We start from the raw sequence: 22,997 nt of genomic DNA, 5'->3' as shown, positions 1-22,997 counted from the left end.
TAAGAGAAATTTGGGTAGGTATATGGATGGGTATGGAAAGTGCAGGTGGATGGGTCTAGGCAAATTAATGGTTTGGCACAGACTAGATAGGCCGAAGGGCCTATTTCTATGATGTAGTGTTCTATGACTCTATGAAACTACCATAGGTATATCATAGTTTATCAGACCAGTCAATTTGTTTCAATCTCAAATCTTTTGTACATATTTTGCCATAAGACATAGAGGCAGAATTAGGCCATTCAGCACATCACATCTGCTCTGCCATTCAATCATGGTTGATTTGTTTTCCCTCTCATCTCCGTCGTCCTGTCTCCTCCGTGTAACCTTTGATGCCCATACTAATCAAACTAATCAAGAATCTATCAACCTTTACTTTAAATGTATCCAGTGACCTGCCCTCTGCTGCTGTCTGTGGTAACGAATTCCACAGATTCATCACCTTTTGGCTATATAAATTCTCTCTCATCTCTGTAAGAGGACGTTATTCCATTCTGAGGGTGTACCCTCTGGTCCTAAACAGTCTTGCTATTGGAAACGCCCTCTCCATGTCTGCTTTTCAATATTTGATTGGTAGCAGTGAGATGCTTCCTCATTCTTCTAAATTCCAGTGAGTACACACTCCATGTTCCACATACATTAACCCTTTCATTCCAAGGATCAAACTCATGAACCTCTTCTGTACCATCTCCAACACTTCCTTTCTTAGATATGGGCACAAAACTGCTCTCAATACTCCATATGCAGCCTGGCCAATGCCTTATAAAGCTTCAGCATTACATTCTCGTTTTTATATTTTAGTCCTGAAATGAATGCTAACAATGCATTTGCCTTCCTTATTACAGACTTGATATGCAAATGAACCCTTAGGGAATTGTGCACTAGGACTCCCAATTCCCTTTGCATCTCCAATTTCTGAATTCCCCTCCATGTACAAAATTATCTATGTCTTTTTCCTTCTACCAAAGTGCATAACCATACAATTCCCTGCACTGTATTTAATCTGTTCTTCCTTTCACCATTCTCCTAATCTTTCCATGTCCTTCTACAGATACTGCTGCTTCCTGAGCATTACCTGCCCCTCCACCTGTCTTTGTATCATCTGCAAGCTTGGCCACAAGCCATCAATTTTGTCATCTAGATCATTAATGTATAATGTGAAAAGCAGCAAACTCAATACCGAACAACAGGAATTCTGCAGATGCTGGAAATTCAAGCAACACACATCAAAGTTGCTGGTGAACGCAGCAGGCCAAGCAGCATCTATAGGAAGAGGCGCAGTCGACGTTTCAGGCCGAGATCCTGACGAAGGGTCTCGGCCTGAAACGTCGACTGCGCCTCTTCCTATAGATGCTGCTTGGCCTGAAACTCAATACCGACCCCTGTGGAACACCATTGCTATTGGCAGCCAGCCAGAAAAGGCTCCATTTATTCCCACTCTGCTTTCTGCCTATCAGCCAATCTTGTGTCCATGCTAGTATCTTTGCTGTAATACCATGGGCTCTTGTTTAGCAGTAGGTTTTGTACAACATCCACTGACACTCTTCTTGTCTATCCTGCCTGTTACTTACTCAAAGAATTTCAACATGCTTGTAAGGCAAGATTTCATCTTAAGGAAGCCATGCTGACTTTGGCCTATTTTATCATGTGCCAAAGTGGTCTATAATTTCTTGTCTTTTGCCTCCTTCTGTGTAAAAGTGGACCCATGCCTATCTTTTTAAAAACGATGTCTCTTCTTTCCGGAAGAAGTTTTAAATATGTGAAGAAAAATATACACTTAATATATTAATACTGTAGAGATCTTTCAATAATGTATCCCTGATTTCCGTATTTTTGACTAGACATACAGGTCGACACCATGTTATTTTTTATGTAAAGTTTCTAAGGGTAAATGTTACAATTTTTCATTATTATTGCAAGCTATCACTATAAAAGATAGAGGTTATTCCTTCCCTGGGAAAGAATATGCAAGCCATTTGTTCTTTTGTGCAGCTAAATTTATAGCTACATAGAGCTGTAGCTCTATCCTGTATATCATGATTGCACTGGGAAAGCAGGGCTCATTAGTGCAATGTTGTTCTCTTTGGAGTGTGACCTAGCAATTGGAAGTGGTAGAACCTACTTGGGTTTGGATAGGAAGTGTATTGTAACACAGTTAAGTTTGAAACCGGTCTGAGTGCTTTGCTGGTAAGTCTTGGCAATTTATCCCTGTAGGAAGATTTTTTTTGTAATATTGCTGTATGTACTTTGTTTCTGTTCAATATTTTGTGTTTTGTCCTTGTCCAGATTAATAGCATGTTTGAGAATGTTATGTTTATAGAAATGATTGGATATGGGGGAAAAAGAATAATCACTTGCATTCCTGTTGAGTTTAGATTGTTTTTTTTAATCTAATTATACATAATTGGATACGTGGCTCTGGATTCTGTCTGTAATAATAGGGTTGAAAGAAACTAATCGATGTTCATCTTTGTTACATTGTTGCAGATCAGGTATTTTCAGGATTGTGTGCATGTGTATTTCATTGTGGAGTTTCTGAAGCTGCTGCTTCTGTCTCTGCTATTTTGTATCCTACACTTCCACATTTCAGGGAAAAGAAATAAACCAAAGAGAATATCAAATACTGACAAAGCAGATTTACTGTGAAATACTCTGAAAATATCATGCACAGTTATGAGCTGTGAGTGAATTCTTAATGGTTTTCTAAGTTACAATCACTGTAAACTGCCTGGCCATAAACAAGCTTTTCTTGGTGGTCTACAAATTCTGTAGGATAAATGTTCCAAGATATAGTATTTTATTTTCTCTCTCAATTTAAGCTTCCATCTTAATTGTGTGTATTTTCAAATGTTGATTTAATAGTATGAAATGTTTTTGTATTATAATAGCTGTTAATGAAAAATTTTCAATGTGATTGGCAGCTCAGTCAGCATGTTGACATTAGTATTGTTGAATAGCAGAGGTCTTCTTAATTAATATCTGCAGTAACTTTGTTAGAAAAAAGATTCCAAAATCTTTTTGATTCAATTTTCTTCAAGGTCAGTGATGAGTCTTGTCTGTTTGCTGTCAATAGTAAAATTCAGACTGGTTAAATTGAGCTGGATTCAGCTTGCTGTCTGCAGTGGCTGTTTGCTTGTACTGACCTGGTCTGTATCTAGAGCAGGGGTCCCCAACCTTTTCTGCACCGCGGACCGGCCGACTTGGTGGGGGGGGGGGGTTAATCACGACCAGAATATAGGTGATAAGTCAACTATAAGTCACTTACAAGTGGCTAATAGTCATAGTCATGCTTTATTGATCCCGGGGGAAATTGGAAATATAGTCAATTTTGTTTTTAAAAAGGTTTATCTAACGAATTTAATATTAAACACACAGCGCATATTTTCCTCGCGTGAATATAGTGATAAGTCAATAGCATCATAACATTTTAAGTAATGTTTGGATATTAAACACACAGCGCATATTTTCCTCGTATGAACATATAAAATCATTGCAACACACCAATATCGCTGAATCAGTGGGAGCCCTGGGCTTGTTTTCCTGCAACAAGACAGACCCATCGAGGGGTGATGGGAGACAGCGATACTCGAAGGAGGTTCCTTATGTCCGGTCTATTCCGCAATTTAGTTTTTGTTGCATTCATGACAGAAAACCCCACTTCACAGAGATATGATGTTGGAAATGGAGGCAACGTTTTCAGTGCTTTTGTGGCTATCTCAGGATATTCAGCCTTGACTTTGATCCAGAATGCCGGCAGAGATCTTATGTCAAACATACTTTTCAGCCCACCGTCATTAGCAAACTCGAGGAATTGATCTTCTTCCCATGCTGACATGGATGATTCACTAGGGACATTCACAAATGGGTCACAGACCCATTCCTTTGCACGTCTTGGGTCATTTGCGGTTGGAAAGTAATGCTCGAATTCTGTCGACAGCGAAGATAGGTGATCGCGCACCAGCTGTGAGAAAGATGGTGCAGCCTCAGTCTCTCCCAAAATCCCAGCTAATGTTGGGAATATGTCAAATATGCCCCTGTCCACTCGCCGTCCCCACAGTTCCAGTTTGGCTTTGAGAGCAGACACTTTATCTGCCAACTTGAAGACAGGTGTCATTCTCCCCTGAGGTGACAAATTGAGTTCATTGAGCAAGTTGAAGATGTCACACAGATAAGCGAGTTTTGCTATCCACTCCTCGTCACTGAAGTGTGCTGCCAGTAGTGACTTTTTTCCTGAAAGAAATCTCTGTAGCTGCTCTCTTAACTCAAAAACCCTGGTTAGGGCTCTCCCCCTAGATAGCCACCTGACTTCAGTGTGTTTGAGAAGGCGTTTGTGCTCTGCATCCATTTCCTCGCAAAGATGCTCAAACAGACATGAGTTAAGGGGTTTTGCTTTGGTGTGATTGATAAATTCAACAACGTCACTCAATATGCTGTTAAGATCAGGTGATATTTTTTGGCTAGCCAGCATTTTCCTGTGTATGACACAGTGTGTAGGCTGGCATTCAGGAGCAACCTCTTTGACTTGGGTAGTGAAACCAGACAGCCGACCAGTCAAAGCTGCAGCCCAGTCTGTGCATATTCCAGCACAGAATGACCAGTCCAGTTTGCCTGACATGTAGTCATTCAAAGACTTGAGTAGTTCTGCCCCAGTTATGTTAGTTGGCAGCGGCAGTGCACACAACGTATCCTCGTGCATGTCGTCTTGAGATATATCGCACATAGTGTTGCCTTGTTGTCGACATCGGTAGACTCGCCGACCTGGATAGCATACCACGGTGACTCGTTAAGCCATTCCAACAGCTGTGCTTCGATGTCCTCCGTTGTATCATTGATTCTCCTTGAAACTGTGGTAGCTGAAAGAGAAACCTGTGCCATCTTGTTAGTTGCAGCTTCTCCCAACAGTTCACGGCACATGTCTTTGGCAGCAGACAGAATCAATTCTTCACCAACAGTGAAAGGCTTCTTGGCCTTACCAATACGGCTAGCCACTAAGTACGATGCTCTCAGGGCAGCAGCATTTGTGGAGGTGGTGACTCTTGTCATGTGTGACGCCAAGCAGAGGTACCGGACGGATGATGCTAATGAGAGAGATAAGAAAGACAATGGAGAAACATTCAAAATGCTAATAAGAGAGAAGAGAGGGATTAACGGGAAAGAAACACAATTCAGATATTGACAGACCGGTTGCTTTGAACCTGAACTGTTTGAAGTTTGATGGACAGGTGATACCCCAGCAGGGGGATAAAAGGAGCAGGTTTGCTAAGGCACGAGACACACCACGAGACCCTGGAAAGAGCAGTGTGCCCCCACAAGTGGGTGAGAGTTTGGAGGACTGGTTCGCAGGAACCGACCAGAGGCTCACAGGGTGTAAAGGTACGATCGGTGGAACCTGGGGTGTGTGTTCGCCCTTGCCTGGGTGCCGGGTTCTGCCCGAAACCAACTGCGAAGACATCAAAAGGTCTGCCTGAAACCAAATTGCATATCTATCTCTCTCTCTCTCTCTCTCTGTCTCTCTGTCTTCCTCCTCCCCCCCCCAACGGTACGACAACAGCGATTACCGCGAACTGCACTAAACTGAACTGAACTCTGCTTCACTTAAGACTGATCATTTTACCCCTAGACTGCGATAGAGCTTGGTTGATTCCTATTACCCTAGTTCTGTGCATATGTGTGTATTATCATTGCCAACCTGTTACATTTATATCCTTACGATTAGTGTACTGTATTACTTATTTTTTAATAAAACTTTATTAGTTCCTAGTAATCCAGACTCCAACGAGCGTTCCATTTCTGCTGGTTTGGCAACCCAGTTACAGGGTGCGTAACACTCTCAGCACTTGCTTCTGTCCCGCTTGCTCACATTTTTTCCGCTCAAAAAACTCGACGGGTTTGTCTTTAAGTGCAGGGTGCTTGGACTCAAGGTGCCAAAGCAGTTTTGAGGCCTTCATTGCCTCATTAGACAGCTTGTCTCCACATATCACACACGGGCTTGGAGCGTGTGAGTCACCGTTTGCAATAAAGCCAAATTTTATGTATAACTTGTCGTAGTTTCTGTTGAAGGAAGCTTTTTTTTTTGCAGTCTTGACCTCAGCTGTCTCTGCGTTATCATCACCATTAGGCCTTTTATGTCCCCTACCACCTCTTCCAAAGAAACTCTCAAGCGACATTTGTTTTTTTACTCATTGAGTAGTTGTAGGTTAATGACCGACTGATGACCTCGCGTGCGTTCAAGTTCAACAGTGGGCGTGACAGGGAATGAGGAAAGGTGCAGCTGACTCATATCGTTTCATATTGCCAAATCATATCGTTTCCTCGCGGCCCGGTAGCACGTGCTTTGTGGCCCGGTGGTTGGGGACCACTGTTCTAGAGGACAGGCTGGTGACTTCTGCCCAGAGGCAAGATGTGGGTTGTGACCAGGCCTCTGATGGCATACCATTGAGACCTAGAACCAAAATACCATAACTGGAGCTAAGGGGTGAAGACTTAATTTCATTTTAAAATATCCCTAGAAGCTAGAAACACTTTAAGCAAAATTATGAATTTTTTTTTTAAATAATTAAGTAATCAAACTGCTTGAAAAATTGAGAATAGAGTTAATGAAGCAAATTAAAACATTTAAAGTAACCAGAAATAGTAAGAATATTCTTCATTAAAACGATGGACTGAAATAACCTTTACCAATCTTTCACGGGACAGCTGCATTGGATCCCCCAGAATAATGCCTTGAGAATCTTGGCATGTCCAATCTTCATGGCAAGGCCTGCTCTAGTCTGCACCTATCTAGCTCAGCTGAAAGTTGGCAATTCCCTTAAGTTCTGATGTATACATCAGCAGTTAGCATTCAATATGATCTATGTGGCAATGCTGATCCAGATGTGTATGTTTTAAGGATAAATTTAAGCTTTTGAGAAACTATTTGCATGGAATTTCCATTTAAAATTTTGAAATAACACAGAATTTAACTTGTCTTGTTTTGTGAACTGGAGAGGAAATCACATAGAAACATACGAGTAATTCATGTTAATTGATCATTTGACTAAGTAAATGAGAAGCTAGACCATATAGATAAGGTATTCTCTCATTCCCATGAGACGACTAGTTTTAGCTGCATTGGTAGATATTTGAATTGAGGATAGGTTTCTGAAAGTAAATTTTTCATAATTTACTCACCTAAGCTTATAAGAAAAGAATATGTATTTGTGTAAGAGGATACCAACATTTATAGGCTGTACCTCGGGAGAATTAATGCATTAAGGATGGAAGAAATTTGAGGATGATGAAAAAGAAAATATTCCATATATCACAAAATCTAAGTGAAAATTTACATAAGATCTCCTGTTTGGGATTATCAGATAATTTTTCTTTTGCTAATCAGGCTAATTTTATTTCAAACAGTACAATGTATGGAATTGGATACTTGTGGTATAATATTTCAACTTTACTTTTGTTCTGCCTTATCACAGGTAATTGAATTAGTGCAGAAATATGGTCCAAAAAGATGGTCACTAATTGCTAAATACCTAAAAGGCAGGATTGGAAAACAGTGTCGGGAAAGGTGGCACAATCATTTAAATCCTGAAGTCAAGAAGTCTTCTTGGACAGAAGAAGAAGATAAAATAATATATGAGGCACATAAGCGTCTTGGAAATCGTTGGGCAGAGATAGCAAAATTGCTTCCTGGAAGGTATGTTAAGCGACATATTGCAAAGTAAACAACAGGAATTCTGCAGATGCTGGAAATTCAAGCAACACACATCAAAGTTGCTGGTGAACGCAGCAGGCCAGGCAGCATCTCTAGAAAGAGGTACAGTCGACGTTTCAGGCCGAGACCCTTCGTCTTGCTGACATTGAGTAAGAGCTTGTTGTGGCACCATTCAGCCAGGTTTTCAATCTTCCTCCTACATGCTGATCTGTCACCACCTTTGATCCAGCCCTATTCTAACCAATATAAGGGAAGCTGATGTTCCATCCACCCCACTCAGCAATATCAAATCTCCAGGTTCTCCAATCAATCTTTATAACTGTAGTCCGTTACCCCAGGAGCTATTCTTGTAAGTCTTTTCTTGATCCTCTCTCGTGTGCATGTTCTTTCTGCAAAATGGCAATCAGAATTTACACCACACTCAGTTGAGGCCAGGCCAGTATTTTATAATATTTATAGAACGTAGAATAGTACAGCACAGTACAGGCCCTTCGGCCCACAATGTTGTGCCGACCCTCAAAGCCTGCCTCCCATATAACCCCCCCCCTTAAATTCCTCCATATACCTGTCTAGTAGTCTCCTAAATTTCACTAGTGTATCTGCCTCCACCACTGACTCAGGCAGTGCATTCCACGCACCAACCACTCTGAGTAAAAAAACTTCCTCTAATATCCCCCTTGAACTTCCCACCCCTTACCTTAAAGCCATGTCCTCTTGTATTGAGCAGTGGTGCCCTGGGGAAGAGGTGCAGGCTATCTGCTCTATCTATTCCTCTTAATATCTTGTACACCGCTATCATGTCTCCTCTCATCCTCCTTCTCTCCAAAGAGTAAAGCTCCAGCTCCCTTAATCTCTGATCATAATGCATACTCTCGAAACCAGGCAGCATCCTGGTAAGTCTCCTCTGTACCCTTTCCAATGCTTCCACATCCTTCCTATAGTGAGGTGATCAGAACTGGACACAATATTCCAAGTGTGGCCTAACCAGAGTTTTACAGAGCTGCATCATTACCTCGCGACTGTTGAACTCTGTCCCTCAACTTATGAAGGCTAACACTCCATAAGCTTTATTAACTACCTTATCTACCTGTGAGGCAACTTTCAGGGATCTGTGGACATGTACCCCCAGATTCCTCTGCTCCTCCACACTACCAAGTATCCTGCCATTTCCTGCGTCCGGTGCTCCCGATGTGGCCTTTTATATATTGGCGAGACCCGACGCAGACTGGGAGATCGTTTCGCTGAATACCTACGCTCTGTCCGCCAGAGAAAGCAGGATCTCCCAGTGAACGCACATTTTAATTCCACATCCCATTCCCATTCTGACATGTCTATCCACGATCTCCTCTACTGTAAAGATGAAACCACACTCAGGTTGGAGGAACAACACCTTATATTCCGTCTGGGTAGCCTCCAACCTGATGGCATGAACATCGACTTCTCTGACTTCCGCTAAGGCCCCACCTCCCCCTCGTACCCTATCTGTTACTCATTTTTATGCACACATTCTTTCTCTCACTCTCCTTTTTGTCCCTCTGAATATACCCGTTGCCCAACCTCTGGGTCCCCCCCGCCCCTTGTCTTTCTTCCCGGACCTCCTGTCCCAAGATCCTCTCGTATCCCCTTTTGCCTATCACCTGTCCAGCTCTTGGCTCTATCCCTCCCCCTCCTGTCTTCTCCTATCATTTTGGGTCTCCCCCTCCCCCTCCAACTTTCAAACCCCTTACTCACTCTTCCTTCAGTTAGTCCTGATGAAGGGTCTCGGCCTGAAACATCGACTGCACCTCTTCCTACAGATGCTGCTTGGCCTGCTGCGTTCACCAGCAACTTTGATGTGTGTATCCTGCCATTTACTTTGTTCTCTGCCTTGGAGTTTGTCCTTTCAAAGTGTACCACCTCACACTTCTCTGGGTTGAACCCATCTGCCACTTCTTAGCCCACTTCTGCATCATTTCAATGTCTCTCTCTGTAATCTTCGACAATCCTCTACACTATCCACAACACCACCAACCTTTGTGTCGTCTGCAAACTTGCCAACCCACCCTTCTACCCCCACATCCAGGTTGTTAATAAATTTGAGCATAATTTCCCTGCTTTTATTAAGAATGGCACAGAAAATAAAGTTCAAAATTATATATGCTTTAATTACTGCTTTCTCATCCTGCCATCTTGCATCCAGTGATACTGGCACCCATATTCTTCAGATTTTTCTGCTCCTCTTCTTTATTAGAACAGTATCCTTTATTTTATATTGTTTCCTCATTCTTATCAAAATGAGAAACCTTACATTTCTTTTTATTAACCTTTTATCTGCAATGCATTTTCCACCAACCTCTCATCATCCTGCTGCAGCCTATCAATAACTTCCTTGAAGTTCAAAATATGGCCAAGTGTTGTCATCTGAAACTTTAGAAATAGTATTTTGCACCTCCAAGTTTAGGTCAATAATATGGATCAATGAAAAAACATAGCCAGCATAATTCCCTTAAGGAACATCATTGTTTATTTTCTTCCACTCCAAAAAAAAACTGTTCACTGTAATTCCACACAAATTGCTAGGGGAACTCAGCAGGCCAGGCAGCACCCATGGAAAAGAGTAAGCAGTTGACGTTTCAGGCTGAGACCCTTCATCAGGATTGGTTCTCTTGCTCACTGTAATTATCTAGTTTCTGTTACTTAGCTATTTTCATGTTAATTCGATCAATGTTCCTTTTATGTCTTGCTTTTCAGTTTAATAAGTCTATTTTGTAATACTTTATCAAAAATCTCCTAGAAGTCTATGTATGTCACGTGTTCTGAGTTGATCCATTTTTCTCTAGGTAACTATTAATACTTATAAAAGTTTTCCCACTACTGAGCTTAAGCTGACTGGCTTATCCTTGTGACCTTGTTCATAAAAGGGAGTAATATTTGCTGCTTTCCAGTCCTGTAACTCCAGCCTTTATCCAAGGAGCAAGTTTATGTGCAATGTTCTTCATTTTCTCCTGTACCTCACTCAAATTCCTAGGATACACCCCACCTGGTCTGACTGACTTGCCTACTTTTTCAACTAACTTTTCTAATGCCTCCATGCTATCACTTTTTAACCTCCCTCATTTCTTGGCTATCTCTTCCTTCATCATTATTTTGAAGCACCTTGCTGAAGACAGATGGAAAGTACTTATTTAGTGCCCTGATCATTCCCATTTTTATCCTTTAATAGGCACCACTCATCCTTTTATTGTTTATATTCTTATAGCATAGAGCTCTTAGTTCTACAGTAATATTGGAAATCTGTTATAGATTCTAATTATACCTATAGTACACTTGTGTTGCTAACTTTATTAGATTTCACCCCTACTATTGCAATCTTCACCATCCTTTAAATGTTAGGGTAATATGAATATGGATAGAAAAAAAAAATGTTTTAACGGAACAGTTTGAATTAAATTCTATCAATACCTATGTTTAAATGGATGTATTTTAAGCTGTTGTTCATAATAAAACAATTTGATATGAATACTAGAAATTGTTCTATGAAAAGCAATGTTCTTATCCAAGTATCTAGTATTTTGTCTGCTTCTGTGAATAATAATGTACAGAGCTTTAAGTTTATTTTTAATGCAAATATCTCTCAAATTAAATTTGTATAGAACAGATAATTCAATCAAGAACCACTGGAATTCCACAATGAAAAGGAAGGTTGAGCAAGAAGGATATCTTCAAGAGGCATCCAAGTGTGATCTGCTTCCAAGTATGCAGCAGCAGAAAGTACCACCTCGGACTCCTCTAAACCCAGTGCAGTTCCAGAATCAGCTTTTCATTCCTGTGTCTACTCAAGTAAAATATGCACTTTTTCTTGAGTAATTCATGTGCAGCAGCTTTATTGATGCTGAGTTTTGAATAGACGTTTTAATAATTATGAAATAAAATTGAGTTATCTTATTTTTTTTAAAGGGCCTGAGACATACATACTTGGCTTCAGAAGCACCTTGCATAGATAATTCCACAACAGGATTAACACAAGTAAGAACAATATTTTCTTTTGAATTAATTTACTACTTGTCAGTAAACATACAGTACTAGCCAGACATTTTTAATATCTTGCCAGGTTTCGGATGAGATACTATTGAAAGGTTTCTGGCATTTTTATGTGATGTTACTCTGCTTTACCTATTTTCTGCTTGGGTTATCCATGATACAACATATGTCTGAATCCAGATACAGGCATTATTTTGAAAATAATTGTGACAACTTCTCATTCAACTTTATTTCAAATTATATTCCATCAATATACAGAACATCCAGCCTCTTAGATTTGTGATCCACTTCAAAGCTTTTGCTCCTTTACATTGCAGTTTAGCACTTAATCTGTTTTTAAAAATACAGTAAAAGCAGAAAAACATTTTACTGGCCCATTCATTTGATGCTTTCACTTCATGATTCATTAATCCTGTTAAAGGATTATATTTTTTCACAATGCCAAATTTTAAAAGTTTGTAGCATTGATAACCTTGTAAGTTTATGCACTTGAATGAAAGAGTGAACAACATATCTTCATCTCTTTGTCTGTCACTCCATTTTTGTTCTTTCTCTCTTTTTTTCTCTTGTTACATGTTCATTTCAGCAACCACATATTGATGATGATCCTGATAAAGAGAAAAGAATAAAGGAACTTGAACTACTCTTAATGTCAGCAGAGAATGAAGTCAGAAGGAAACGAGTAGGAGCTGTAAGGATTCTGTGCACTCACCCTTTAGAATTGCTTAGCCTTTTCATCTTGGACTTGTTCTTTTATCCATGCTTTTTTCTTATTTTAGCTTTAGTTGTGTTTCCACTAACCTAGATAATTAAATTTTATTGCAAATTAATATCATTTGAGCAATGGCAGTTTTGTTTTGATGCAGTTAAAGCTATTTGTTTTAATAGGATTGTCCTTTGGAATTTTTGATTTGTGTTTATTTTTGAGCTGCTTTGATTGGATACCTTAATGTGTTTTACAAGTTTAATTGCTTATTTCAGCTGAAGAAAGTGTACATATTTTAAAAGTCAATTATATATTTTAATCACATGGTGCTTTTATGCATTGCTAAAAACAAATTTCTTCGGGGTGGGCTGGGGGCTATGCCCAAGTTGAGCACACTACAGATTTTGAGGATAAGGAAATTTGTCCTGAGCCTCTAAATTTAATCTGGGTCAAAGAATTGGATGGGACCAAGGCAGGGGTGGTTACTGTTGCAGCTGTGATGTAAGAAATAATTCAAAATGTGTGATCCAAATTCTGACATGTGACCAAAATGAGAAAAAGATAATTTTGCACTTTGATCATAAAATCAGAGACCATCTATTTACATGTACAGTGTCGTTAGGCAACCAAACATTTTGGGAACAGTTAATTAACTGTTGATGGAGGTTTTGCACAGAATAAATCACAACAGAATGTAACTTCAACTGACTACTGAAATAGCAAATTTAGTCAGCTTGGGAAAATTTTGCTTACTATTTTGTGCTCTTAATCCTTGTGGAGGTTTCTGGGAGCTTTCAGTAGTGAATATTTGATTTTTTTTCTCCGTAGTGTTTAGCTCCGATGAAAAGCTTGAGTTATCATGCTTGTCTAATCTGATTTGAATACTTTTACTGAGAAGGATTGGGGGTTTTGCAATGATGTCATTTATCTGGATTTTCAGAATGAATTTAATAAAATGTCTACGTTAAAGGTTTATAGAAGTTGAAGCCCACAGAATAAGGGTCGCTGAGTTTAAAAAAATCAGGATGGGACCAGAAAATTTGAAGTCTTGATAAATACAGTATTTTTACCAAACTGGTGATGGACAATATGCAGTATTATCTGAGAGTTGGTATTTTTAACCTATTTATCTATCTTGTCTATTTTTATCTTTTTATTTCTGGAGCTGCTTTTGTCAGTCTTTTAATCAGGTAGAAGTTATCGCATACTTAAGACTAAATAGATATTTGGAGAATTAAGTATTATGGTGAAAGAGCAGGTGGGTGGCACTGAGTCCACAGGCAGATCAGCCATTATCTTATTTAATGGTAGAGCAGGCTTGACAGCCAGATGGCCACCTCTTGCTCCGAATTCTTGTTTTCTCACAGCCAATAGTACGGTATTCGGAATTCTTTGCATAGTCTATCTGGACTATCCCATGTTTTGACTTTGTCTTTTTCGTGTGTGTGTGTATATAAGACATAGGAGCAGAATTTGGCCGTTTGGCCCATCAAGTCTGCTGTACCATTTCTGATTTATTATCCCTCTCAACCCCATCTTCGTGCCTTCTCAACATAACCTTTAATACCCTGACTAACCAAGAACCTATCAACCTCTGCTTAAAATGTACTCCATTTGGCCTCCACAGCTGTTCTTGGCAATAAACTCTACAGGTTCGCCATCCTCTGGCTAAATGAGTGTTCCTGTATTTGAGACTGTGCTCTTTGGTCCTAGATTTCTAGGCCTTTAAACATTCAATAGGTTTCAATGAGATGAGTCTACATGAGGATTGGAGTTCCATATGCTTTATTAATCGCTTTCTCAGCTAACTCAAGCACTGTAGAAGATTTGTGTATATTTCCATCTTAGTTTCTTTCATTCTGCAGCTATTTTAAAATTGTACCATTTAGTCTATATTACTTTGTTCTCTGCAAAAATATGCCACTTGCACTTCAGTGCATTAAACATCCTTGGTGCATGTTTGCTAATTCCACCAGCCAATGTAATTGAAGTCTTTCTTCTACCATTCTTTTCACTGGTTATTTCTAAGCTTTGTCATCTGTAAGTTTGGAAACTGTTTACAGCAAGCATGTCTGTAGTCCTTAATATATATAGTAATAAATTAAACTTGCTTAAAGCACAAAGCTGACTTATGTTTTTAGCACTGAGGAGAATAGGAGCAGACTTTGTACATTGGAGGAATGAACAGATATAAATTCTCATACATTGAAGTGAGAAGTGACAAGAAGAACAAAAGAAGCTAATAGGGACTAAATGTTACAACTGTAACTTGGCTGCAAAGTGGAAAGATTGAGATGTAAACAATCAGTGGCCACTTTACCAGGCTCCTTTACAGGAGGTATCTAATAAAGTGGCTACTGAGTACATTTGGATAGAGCATTTGGTAAAATATGGTAACCAGATTTGGAAGCAATATTCCAGTTGTAGCTCAAAACTGTTTCTATAAAAGATTCAAAATGCTTTGATGGTCTTTAATTGAAATTCAAGACCATCAAAGCATTTTGAATCTTTTATAGAAACAGTTTTGAGCTACAACTGGAATATTGCTTCCAGATCTGGTTACCATATTTTAGAAAGGCTATGAAGAGAAGCTAGGATAATTCCAGGAATGAGAGATTTCAGTTATAAGGATACTTGGAGAAGCTGGTTTTGTTCTCTTTTGACAGGTGGATTGAAAAAGTGTGTTCAGGATTGTGACCTGCTAAATAGGATAAACTACTTCCCTTCAGTAGAGGGACGAGATTCAAATTAGTAAAAATTTCAGGGGTGACATTTGGGTGGAAAACTAGTGTGTCTCCAGTTAAGATATAGGAAGAAGACCGCAGATGCTGGGATTGGGTAAAGAGACAAACTGCTGAAGGAATTCAGTGGGGGGGGGGTGATGGCACACAGGGCCTTTTTGGGTTAAGGCTCTACATCGGGACGTTGGAGAGGACAGATAGGCATTATGAAGAAGAGGGGGGTAGTGGTAAAATAGGGACCCATATGTTATGGGAGGGGTGAAGGATGATAGACTGATGCCAGATGAGGAAGGTGTGGAGGGGGAAGTAGAGGCAAGTGAGTTGTACGTGGAAGCAGATGTTTTTTCTAAAAACATAAAGAAGGCAAGTTGAGGCTGCACAAAGTATTTTCTTAAGTTTTGCTTGCCCTGTGGTGGAAACATCTCTCCATGTCCGCTTGTTACAGGCCTTGCAGTTTCTGGTAGGTGTCATTGAAATCCCCCTTCATCCTTCTGAACTCCACCAGGTCCAGGCTCAGAGGCATCAAGTGCTCCTGATGTTAAGCCTTTCATTCCTGGGATTATTCTTGTGAACTTGGCTTATTTTGTGCATTGAATCTTAATGGAGCAAACAAAAGTCTAATTTCTTTTCTTTTTCACCTAATGTAACTTCATAAGTTTATTCCCTCTCAATTGCTTATCCAGTAGTTTTTTTTTGAAGGCACTGACCACCTTCTAGCAGAGAATTCCAAATCATAACTTCCGTAATGTTATTTAAAAGAAAACCTATAATCCTCCTTTATCTTTTGTTTAACCTATGTTTAACAAAAGAGCTAGGAATCCATGGAGGGTGAAGCATTAGTTGAATTCTCACCTCGCATCTTCTGTTCACAGATGCTGCTGGATCAGGTGATTATTTCCAGCATTGTTCAATGCTTAATTCAGATTTACAGCATTGGTTTTTGGATAATTTTCTACAGTAACTCAATCCTTGAACGGTATTCTACCACTCTCCACTGTAAAAATAAAACTTACCTGGGACTTTGGTTATTTTAGACTGACAGATTTTCCAGGTTATTGAATATTATTTTATTCATTCTCCAAAACACTTTTAATGTGTGTTTGGAGAAGATGTTATAAGGCAACATTTTGGGGAAGCTAATAAATTTAAGGAAAACAGGGGAGATAAAACTATGTAGATTTCAAGGGAAGACTGAACCAGATAGGTTTAAAAGAAGCACAGGAGCTGGGGGCCCAATAAGTTTCCAAGGAGTGCAGGAATTGGTGCTCCAGTGAGTATTCAGGGAGCATGGGAACTAGTGCTCCAATACGTAGTTGGGGAACACAGAAACAGAAAAGGTTTCTGCATTCCAATGTGTGTCAGGGAGTGTGGGAATTGGAGACCCTACAAAGAGAAATTAGTCTGGTGACCCAGGATCTGAAACAGCAGAATTTCCTAATGGTTATCAGAGTTTTACCGCAGAAAGAAGAGATGTCTCCTGCCTATCTTTTGTAAGCCATTCTTGATCATAAATAACAAAGAAATGAGAAGGAGAAAAAGAGTGCTCTTTTGCTTATAAGTGCAATTAAAATTGCATTAACTTGTATTTAAGTGCATCACATCCCTAATTTTGAGTTTTTAGAAAAACGAAATTAAAGGACTGGAGGGAAAGTGTAGGGAAGTTATGAAGGAGTATCAGGTTGTGTGCAATGATGACTCTGATTCTTTGCCTCCTTTTGGAATCACCGGTGTCTCTTGGTTATGCAGCTAAAACAACTTCATATGCTATCATTTGAATATAATAACAAAATGCAGAGCAAGTCAGGTGATGCATGTTTCAAACATTCATAGGAGTTAAGAAGACATAGCATTTGTGCTACTAAATGTACCCCAAGTGAGACTAAGGAAATCACTAGGAATTTGGTGCTGCTTAAAAATTTATTTTGTTGTACGGCTCAACTTTGTCAAACACTTGTGGTAATTATTGATCCCATATATTTGGTAGCAGCATCCAGGCATACTGTTATGTTGAGACTCACACACATAATATTGTTTGCTCAGAAGTGAAATGCTTAGCATTACACAAAATAGTTTACAGAAAGTCAGACTGGAGAAATTAATACTTTATAATCAATATATTTGAAGACTAGAATTATAGTAGTGAAGTACATAAATAAACAAATTAGGAACAAGTGTAGGCTACTTAGCCTCTTCAAGCTTGTGATGTCATTTATGAGGTAATGGCTGATATTAAGGTGACCTCAACTCCTCTCTACACACAGTAATCTTTCACCCTGTTGCTTTTCAATTATCTGTCTATCTCTGCTTTAAAAATAGTCATTGACTCTGCCTCCAAATAAGACCATAAGATATAGGAGCAGAATTAGGTCATTTGGCACATCGAGCCCGCTCTGCCATTTCACCATGGCTGATCCAATTTTCTTCTCAGCCCCAATCTTTTCCCTTCTCACCATATCACTTCATGCCCTGACCAAACAAGAATCTATCAACCTCTCCCTTAAATGTACATAAAGACTTTGCCTCCACAGCTACCTGTGCAACAAATTCCACACATTCATCACTCTGGCGAAAGGAATTCCTCCATCTCTGTTCTAAAAGGACACCCCTCTACACTGAGGCTGTGTCCTCTGGTCTTAGACTCTCCCACCATAGGAAATATCCACTCCTCATCTACTTTATCAAGGCCTTTCACCATTCAATTTGTTTCAATGAGGTCACCCTTGGAATTCTAGTGAATACAGGCCTGGTGTCATCAAATGCTTTTCATGTGACAAGCCATTCAATTCTGGAATCATTTTTATGAACCTCCTTTGAACCCTCTCCAGTTTCAACACATTCTTTCTAAGGTAAAACTGCTCATAATACTCTGAGTGAGGACTCATCAGTGCTTTATAAAGTCTCAACATTACATCCTTGCTTTTAAATTCTCGTCCTCTTGAAATGAATGCTAACATTGCATTTGCCTTCCTCACCACAGACTCAACCTGCAAATTAACCTTCAGGATATCCTGCACGAGGACTCGCAAGTCCCTTTGTGCCTCTCTTTCATTTGCTCAACCAAGGTGCATGACCAGACACTTCTCGACACTGTATTCCACCTGCCAATTCTTTGCCCATTCTTCTAATCTGTCTAAGTCCTTCTGTAGCCTCTCTACTTCCTCAAAAATACCTGCCCCTCCACCTATCTTCGTATCATCTGCAAACTTTGCAGCAAAGCCATCAATTCCATCATCGAAATTAAATGACATGTAACATGAAAAGTATTGGTCCCAACACAGAACCCTGTGGAACGCCATTATTCACTGGCAGCCGACCAGGAAAGGCTCCCTTTATTCTCACTCTTTGCCTCCTGCCAATCAGCTACTGCTTCATCCATGCTAGAATCTTTCCTTTAATACCATGGGATTGTAACTTAAGGAACCTCATGTGTGGCAACTTGTTAAAGGGCTTCTGAAAATCCAAGTACACAAATTCAGCTGTTTCTCCTTTCTCTATCCTGCTTATTATTTCTTCAAAGAACTCCAAAAGATTTGTCAGGCAAGATTTTCCCTTGAGGAAACCATGCTGTCTACAGCCTATTTTATCATGTGCTTCCAAGTACCCTGAGACCTCATCCTTAATAATCGACTCCAACTCAATCACTGAGGTCAGACTAACTGGCCTATAGTTTCCTTTCTTCTGCTTCTCTCCCTTCTTGAAGAGTGGAGTGATATTTTTAATTTTCTAGTTTTCCAGACATTCCAGAATCTAGTGATTCTTGAAAGATTATTTCTAATGCCTCCGTATTCTCTTCAGCCACCTCTTTCAGAACCCTGGAGTGTACACCATCTGGTTCACATGAATTGTCTACCTTCAGACCTTAGTTTCCCAAGAACCTTCTCTAGTAATGTTAACTTTACACACTTCATGACCCCTGACACCTAGAACTTTCACCATACTGCTATTGTCTTCCACAGTGAAGAGTGATGCAAAATATGTCTGCCATTTCGTTATCCCCCATTCCTACCTTTTCAGCATTGTTTTCTGATGGTCTGATATCAACTCGTGCCTCTCTTTTTTACATTTTAAGTATCTGAAGAAACTTTTGGTATCCTCTTTACCATTATTGGGTAGCTTACTTTTGTAGCCCATCTTTACCTTCTTAATAATGTTTTTAGTTGCCTTCTGTTGGTTTCTAAAAGCTTCCCAATCCTCTAACTTGTCACTAATTCTTGCTCTATTATATGCTCTCTTTGTCTTTTATGTTGGCTCTGACTTCTCTTGTTAGCCACGGTTCTGTCAGCTTTCCTTTAGAGTATTTCTTCCTCTTTGATATGTATATAATCCTGTGTCTTCCAAATTGCTTCCAGAAATTCCAGCCATTGCTGCTCTGCTGTCATCCCTGCCAGCGTTCTTTTCTATTCAATTTTGGCCAGCTCCTCCCTCATGCCTCTATAATTCTCTTTACTGCACTGTAATGCTGATATATCTGACTTTAGCTTATCCTTCTCAAATTTCAAGGTGAATTTGATCATATTATGATCACTTTCCCCTAAGGGTTCTTTTCCCTTAAGCTCTCTAATTAATTCTGGTTCACTGCACAACAACACCCAATCTAGAATAGCTGATCTCCTAGTCGGCTCAAGCACAAGCTGATCTAAAAGGCCATCTGGAAGGCTGTCTAGAAATTCATCCTGGAACCCAGCACCAACTTCATTTTCCCAATTTAGCTGCATATTGAAATCCCCCATGACTAATATAACATTGCCCTTTTAGCATGCATTTTCTTTCTCTCATTGTAATTTATAGATCACATTCTTACTTCTGTTTGTGGGTCCATGTACAACTTGCATCAGCGTCTCTTTACCCTTGCAGTTCCTTACCTCTATCCACAGTGATTCAACACTTTCCAACCCTATGTCACCTCTTTCTAATAATTTGATTTCATTTTTTACCAACAGAGTAACACTGCCTCCTCTGCCTTCCTGCCTGTCCTTTCGATACAATGTGAATCCTTGGACATTGAGCTCCCAGCTATAATCTTATTTCAACCATGATTCAGTGATGCATACAACATCATACCTGCCAATCTGCAACTGTGCTACAAGTTCATTTATCTTATTCAGCATATAGTGCACATTCAAATATAATACCTTCAGTCCTGTATTCGCCCTTTTTAATTTTGTCTGCTTTTTATGTTGCAACTCATCCTGTTTGCTGCAATTTTGCCCTATCAACAGCCTCTTTTCACTACACATTGCCTCTGTAAACCGGCTGCCTCATCTTCAGCACTATCCTATGTCTTTCCTACAATATTTCTTGCATTGAAATATACCCAGCTCAGGACATTAGTCACACCATGCTCAACCTTTTGGTTCCTAACTTTGTCTGAGGTTTTACCAACATCTGCCTCCACAACCTCTCCACTAACTGTTCTGGCATTCTGGCTCCCAACCCCCTGCAACTGTAGTTTAGTTAAACCCCACCATGCAGCATTAGCAAACCTTCCCGTTAGAATATTAGTCCTCCCCAGTGCAGGTGCAAACCGTCCCTTCTGTACAGGTCTTACCTTCCCTGGAAGAGAGCCCGATGATGCAGAAATCTTGTGCCCTTCCTCCTACACCAACTCCTTAGCCAAGTATTAAACTGTATAATCTTCCTAGTTCCATATGCCTTTGTGAAAGAGAATTTCAAAGACTGAGGGAAATTTTGCTTCATTTCTGTCTTAAATGGGTGACCCTTTTTTTTTTTAAACCATTATCCCTGCTTAGTCATAGAGCACTGCAGCACAGCAACAAACCATTTGGCTCTTTTATGTGCCGAACTATTATTTTGCCAAGTCCTTTCCACCTGGATCATAGCCCTTCGTAACCTCCTGTTCACGTACTTATCTCTTAAATGTTGAAATCAAACCCGCATCCACCACTTTTGCTGGCAGCTTGTTCCACACTCTCATCACCCTCTGAATGAAGAAGTTCCCTCTCATGTTCCCCTCAACATTCACACTTAACCCATGACTGCTAGTTCTAGTCTCAGCCAACGTCAGTGGAAAATGCCTGCTTACTCTATCTATGCTTTTAATAATTTTGTATATTTCTATCAAATCTCTTCTCATTCTCTAAGCTCCAGGGAATAAAGTTCTAACCCTTTTTTCAACCTTTCCTTATAACTCCCATTCCGGGTAACATCATTGTAAATTTTGTCTGTCCTCTTTCAATGTTATTCCTGCCTTTCCTGTATGTTGGTGACCAGAACCGCACACAGTATTCTAAATTAGGCCTCACCAACATCTTGTACAACTTCAACAAGCATCACAACTGCTGTACTCAGTACTTTGATCGATGAAAGCCAATGTGCCAAAAGTTCTGTTTGCCACCCTGTCTACCTGTGACATCACTTTCAAGGAACTATGGATCTGCATTCCCAGATCCTTCTGTTCTACTGCACTACCCTTCACTGTGTAAGTCCTATCGTGGACTGTCCTCCCAAAGTGCAACACCTCACACTTAAATTCCATCCTGCCATTTTTCAGCCCACTTTCCCGGCTGGTCCTGTCCCTGCTGCAAGCTTTCATCGTCTTCCTTGCTGTCCATTACATCCCCACATTGATTGTCCACTCCACATTTTCCCTTTCATGGCCCACAGGATCTTTTCTGTCTCAATGATCCCTTCTTGTATATTCTTTGGAACTCCTGTGGATTCAACCTTTCCTCATGTCTACCCACTTCTGAATTGTTTTCAATGCCTTAAGTTGGCCAATACTGTACACAGTACTGCATATCTGATCTTTAAATGCTTTATATAGCAAGTATAGCTTTCTCCATCTTTAGTTTCTCATTCCCTCTATGGTTAATAATAACATTTATGTTAGTTTTCCTACTTCCTGTGTCAGCATACTTTTTACCTTTTGCACATCATGCCACAAAGCACTTGGATCCTTGTTGCATCCTGGGACTGTGCAGTCTCTCACCACTTAGATAATCTTTATTATTTTACTGCCAAATTGTTAATTTCACATTTTTACCAAATATATTCCCTTGGTCATTTCTTTGTCCATTCACTTAATCTTATCTCTTTCTTGCTTTATGGCCTCTTCACAACTTTCTTTCCAACCTGCCACTCCTACCACTAAATTTCCTACCTGCCTTTGTATACTGTTAACTTAAATTACAAGTTCTTGGAGCTGTACATGTTGTAGAATGGCCATAACAGTAGCATTCAAAAGTATAAAAGCCTCAATTTTTTCAGTAATGAAACTTAAGTTATAAATATTGAGTATTTAAGTTATTAATTGCTCTATTGAGTTAGACAGGCAATACTGTTTAATGAACACACAAGAAAGTTGCTGGTGAACGCAGCAGGCCAAGCAGCATCTCTAGGAAGAGGTACAGTCGACGTTTCGTGCCGAGACCCTTCGTCAAGACTAACTGAAAGAAGAGCTAGTAAGAGATTTGAAAGTGGGAGGGGGAGGGGTGATCTGAAATGATAGTAGAAGACAGGAAGTGGGGGGATGGAGCCAAGAGCTGGACAGTTGATTGGCAAAAGGGGTATGAGAGGATCATGGGACAGGAGGCCTAGGGGGAAAGAAAAGGGGAGGAGGGGAACCCAGAGGATGGGCAAGGCGTATAGTGAGAGGGACAGAAGGAGAAAAAGGAGAGAGAGAAAAAGAATGTGTGTGTATATAGATAAATAATGGATGGGGTACAAGGGGGAGGTGGGGCATTAGCAGGAATTAGAGAAGTCAATGTTCATGCCATCAGGTTGGAGGCTACCCAGACAGAATATAAGGTGTTGTTCCTCCAACCTGAGTGTGGCTTCATCTTTACAGTAGAGGAGGCCGTGGATAGACACA

At 39.9% G+C, this 22,997-nt stretch overlaps 1 protein-coding gene across 5 annotated transcripts in view; it reads left to right on the top strand.

The window, feature by feature from the left end:
* Window positions 1–22,997, top strand: part of mybl1 (v-myb avian myeloblastosis viral oncogene homolog-like 1) — a 63,520-nt gene that overhangs the window by 14,482 nt on the left and 26,041 nt on the right. For 3 of the 5 annotated variants that reach the window (XM_063064446.1, XM_063064455.1, XM_063064439.1), the window contains exons 5-8: window positions 7,461–7,681; window positions 11,332–11,518; window positions 11,636–11,704; window positions 12,306–12,410. In XM_063064446.1, the coding sequence (XP_062920516.1) occupies window positions 7,461–7,681; window positions 11,332–11,518; window positions 11,636–11,704; window positions 12,306–12,410 (582 nt within the window). The remainder of the gene's footprint in view (window positions 1–7,460; window positions 7,682–11,331; window positions 11,519–11,635; window positions 11,705–12,305; window positions 12,411–22,997) is intronic. The other 2 variants (XM_063064471.1, XM_063064462.1) reach the window with 1 other exon arrangement.

This window comes from Mobula hypostoma, chromosome 1 (assembly GCF_963921235.1).
Source record: "Mobula hypostoma chromosome 1, sMobHyp1.1, whole genome shotgun sequence".
NCBI lineage: Eukaryota > Metazoa > Chordata > Chondrichthyes > Myliobatiformes > Myliobatidae > Mobula > Mobula hypostoma.
Note: the sequence above shows the minus strand (reverse complement) of the source record. Positions and strands in the feature narration are given on the sequence as shown.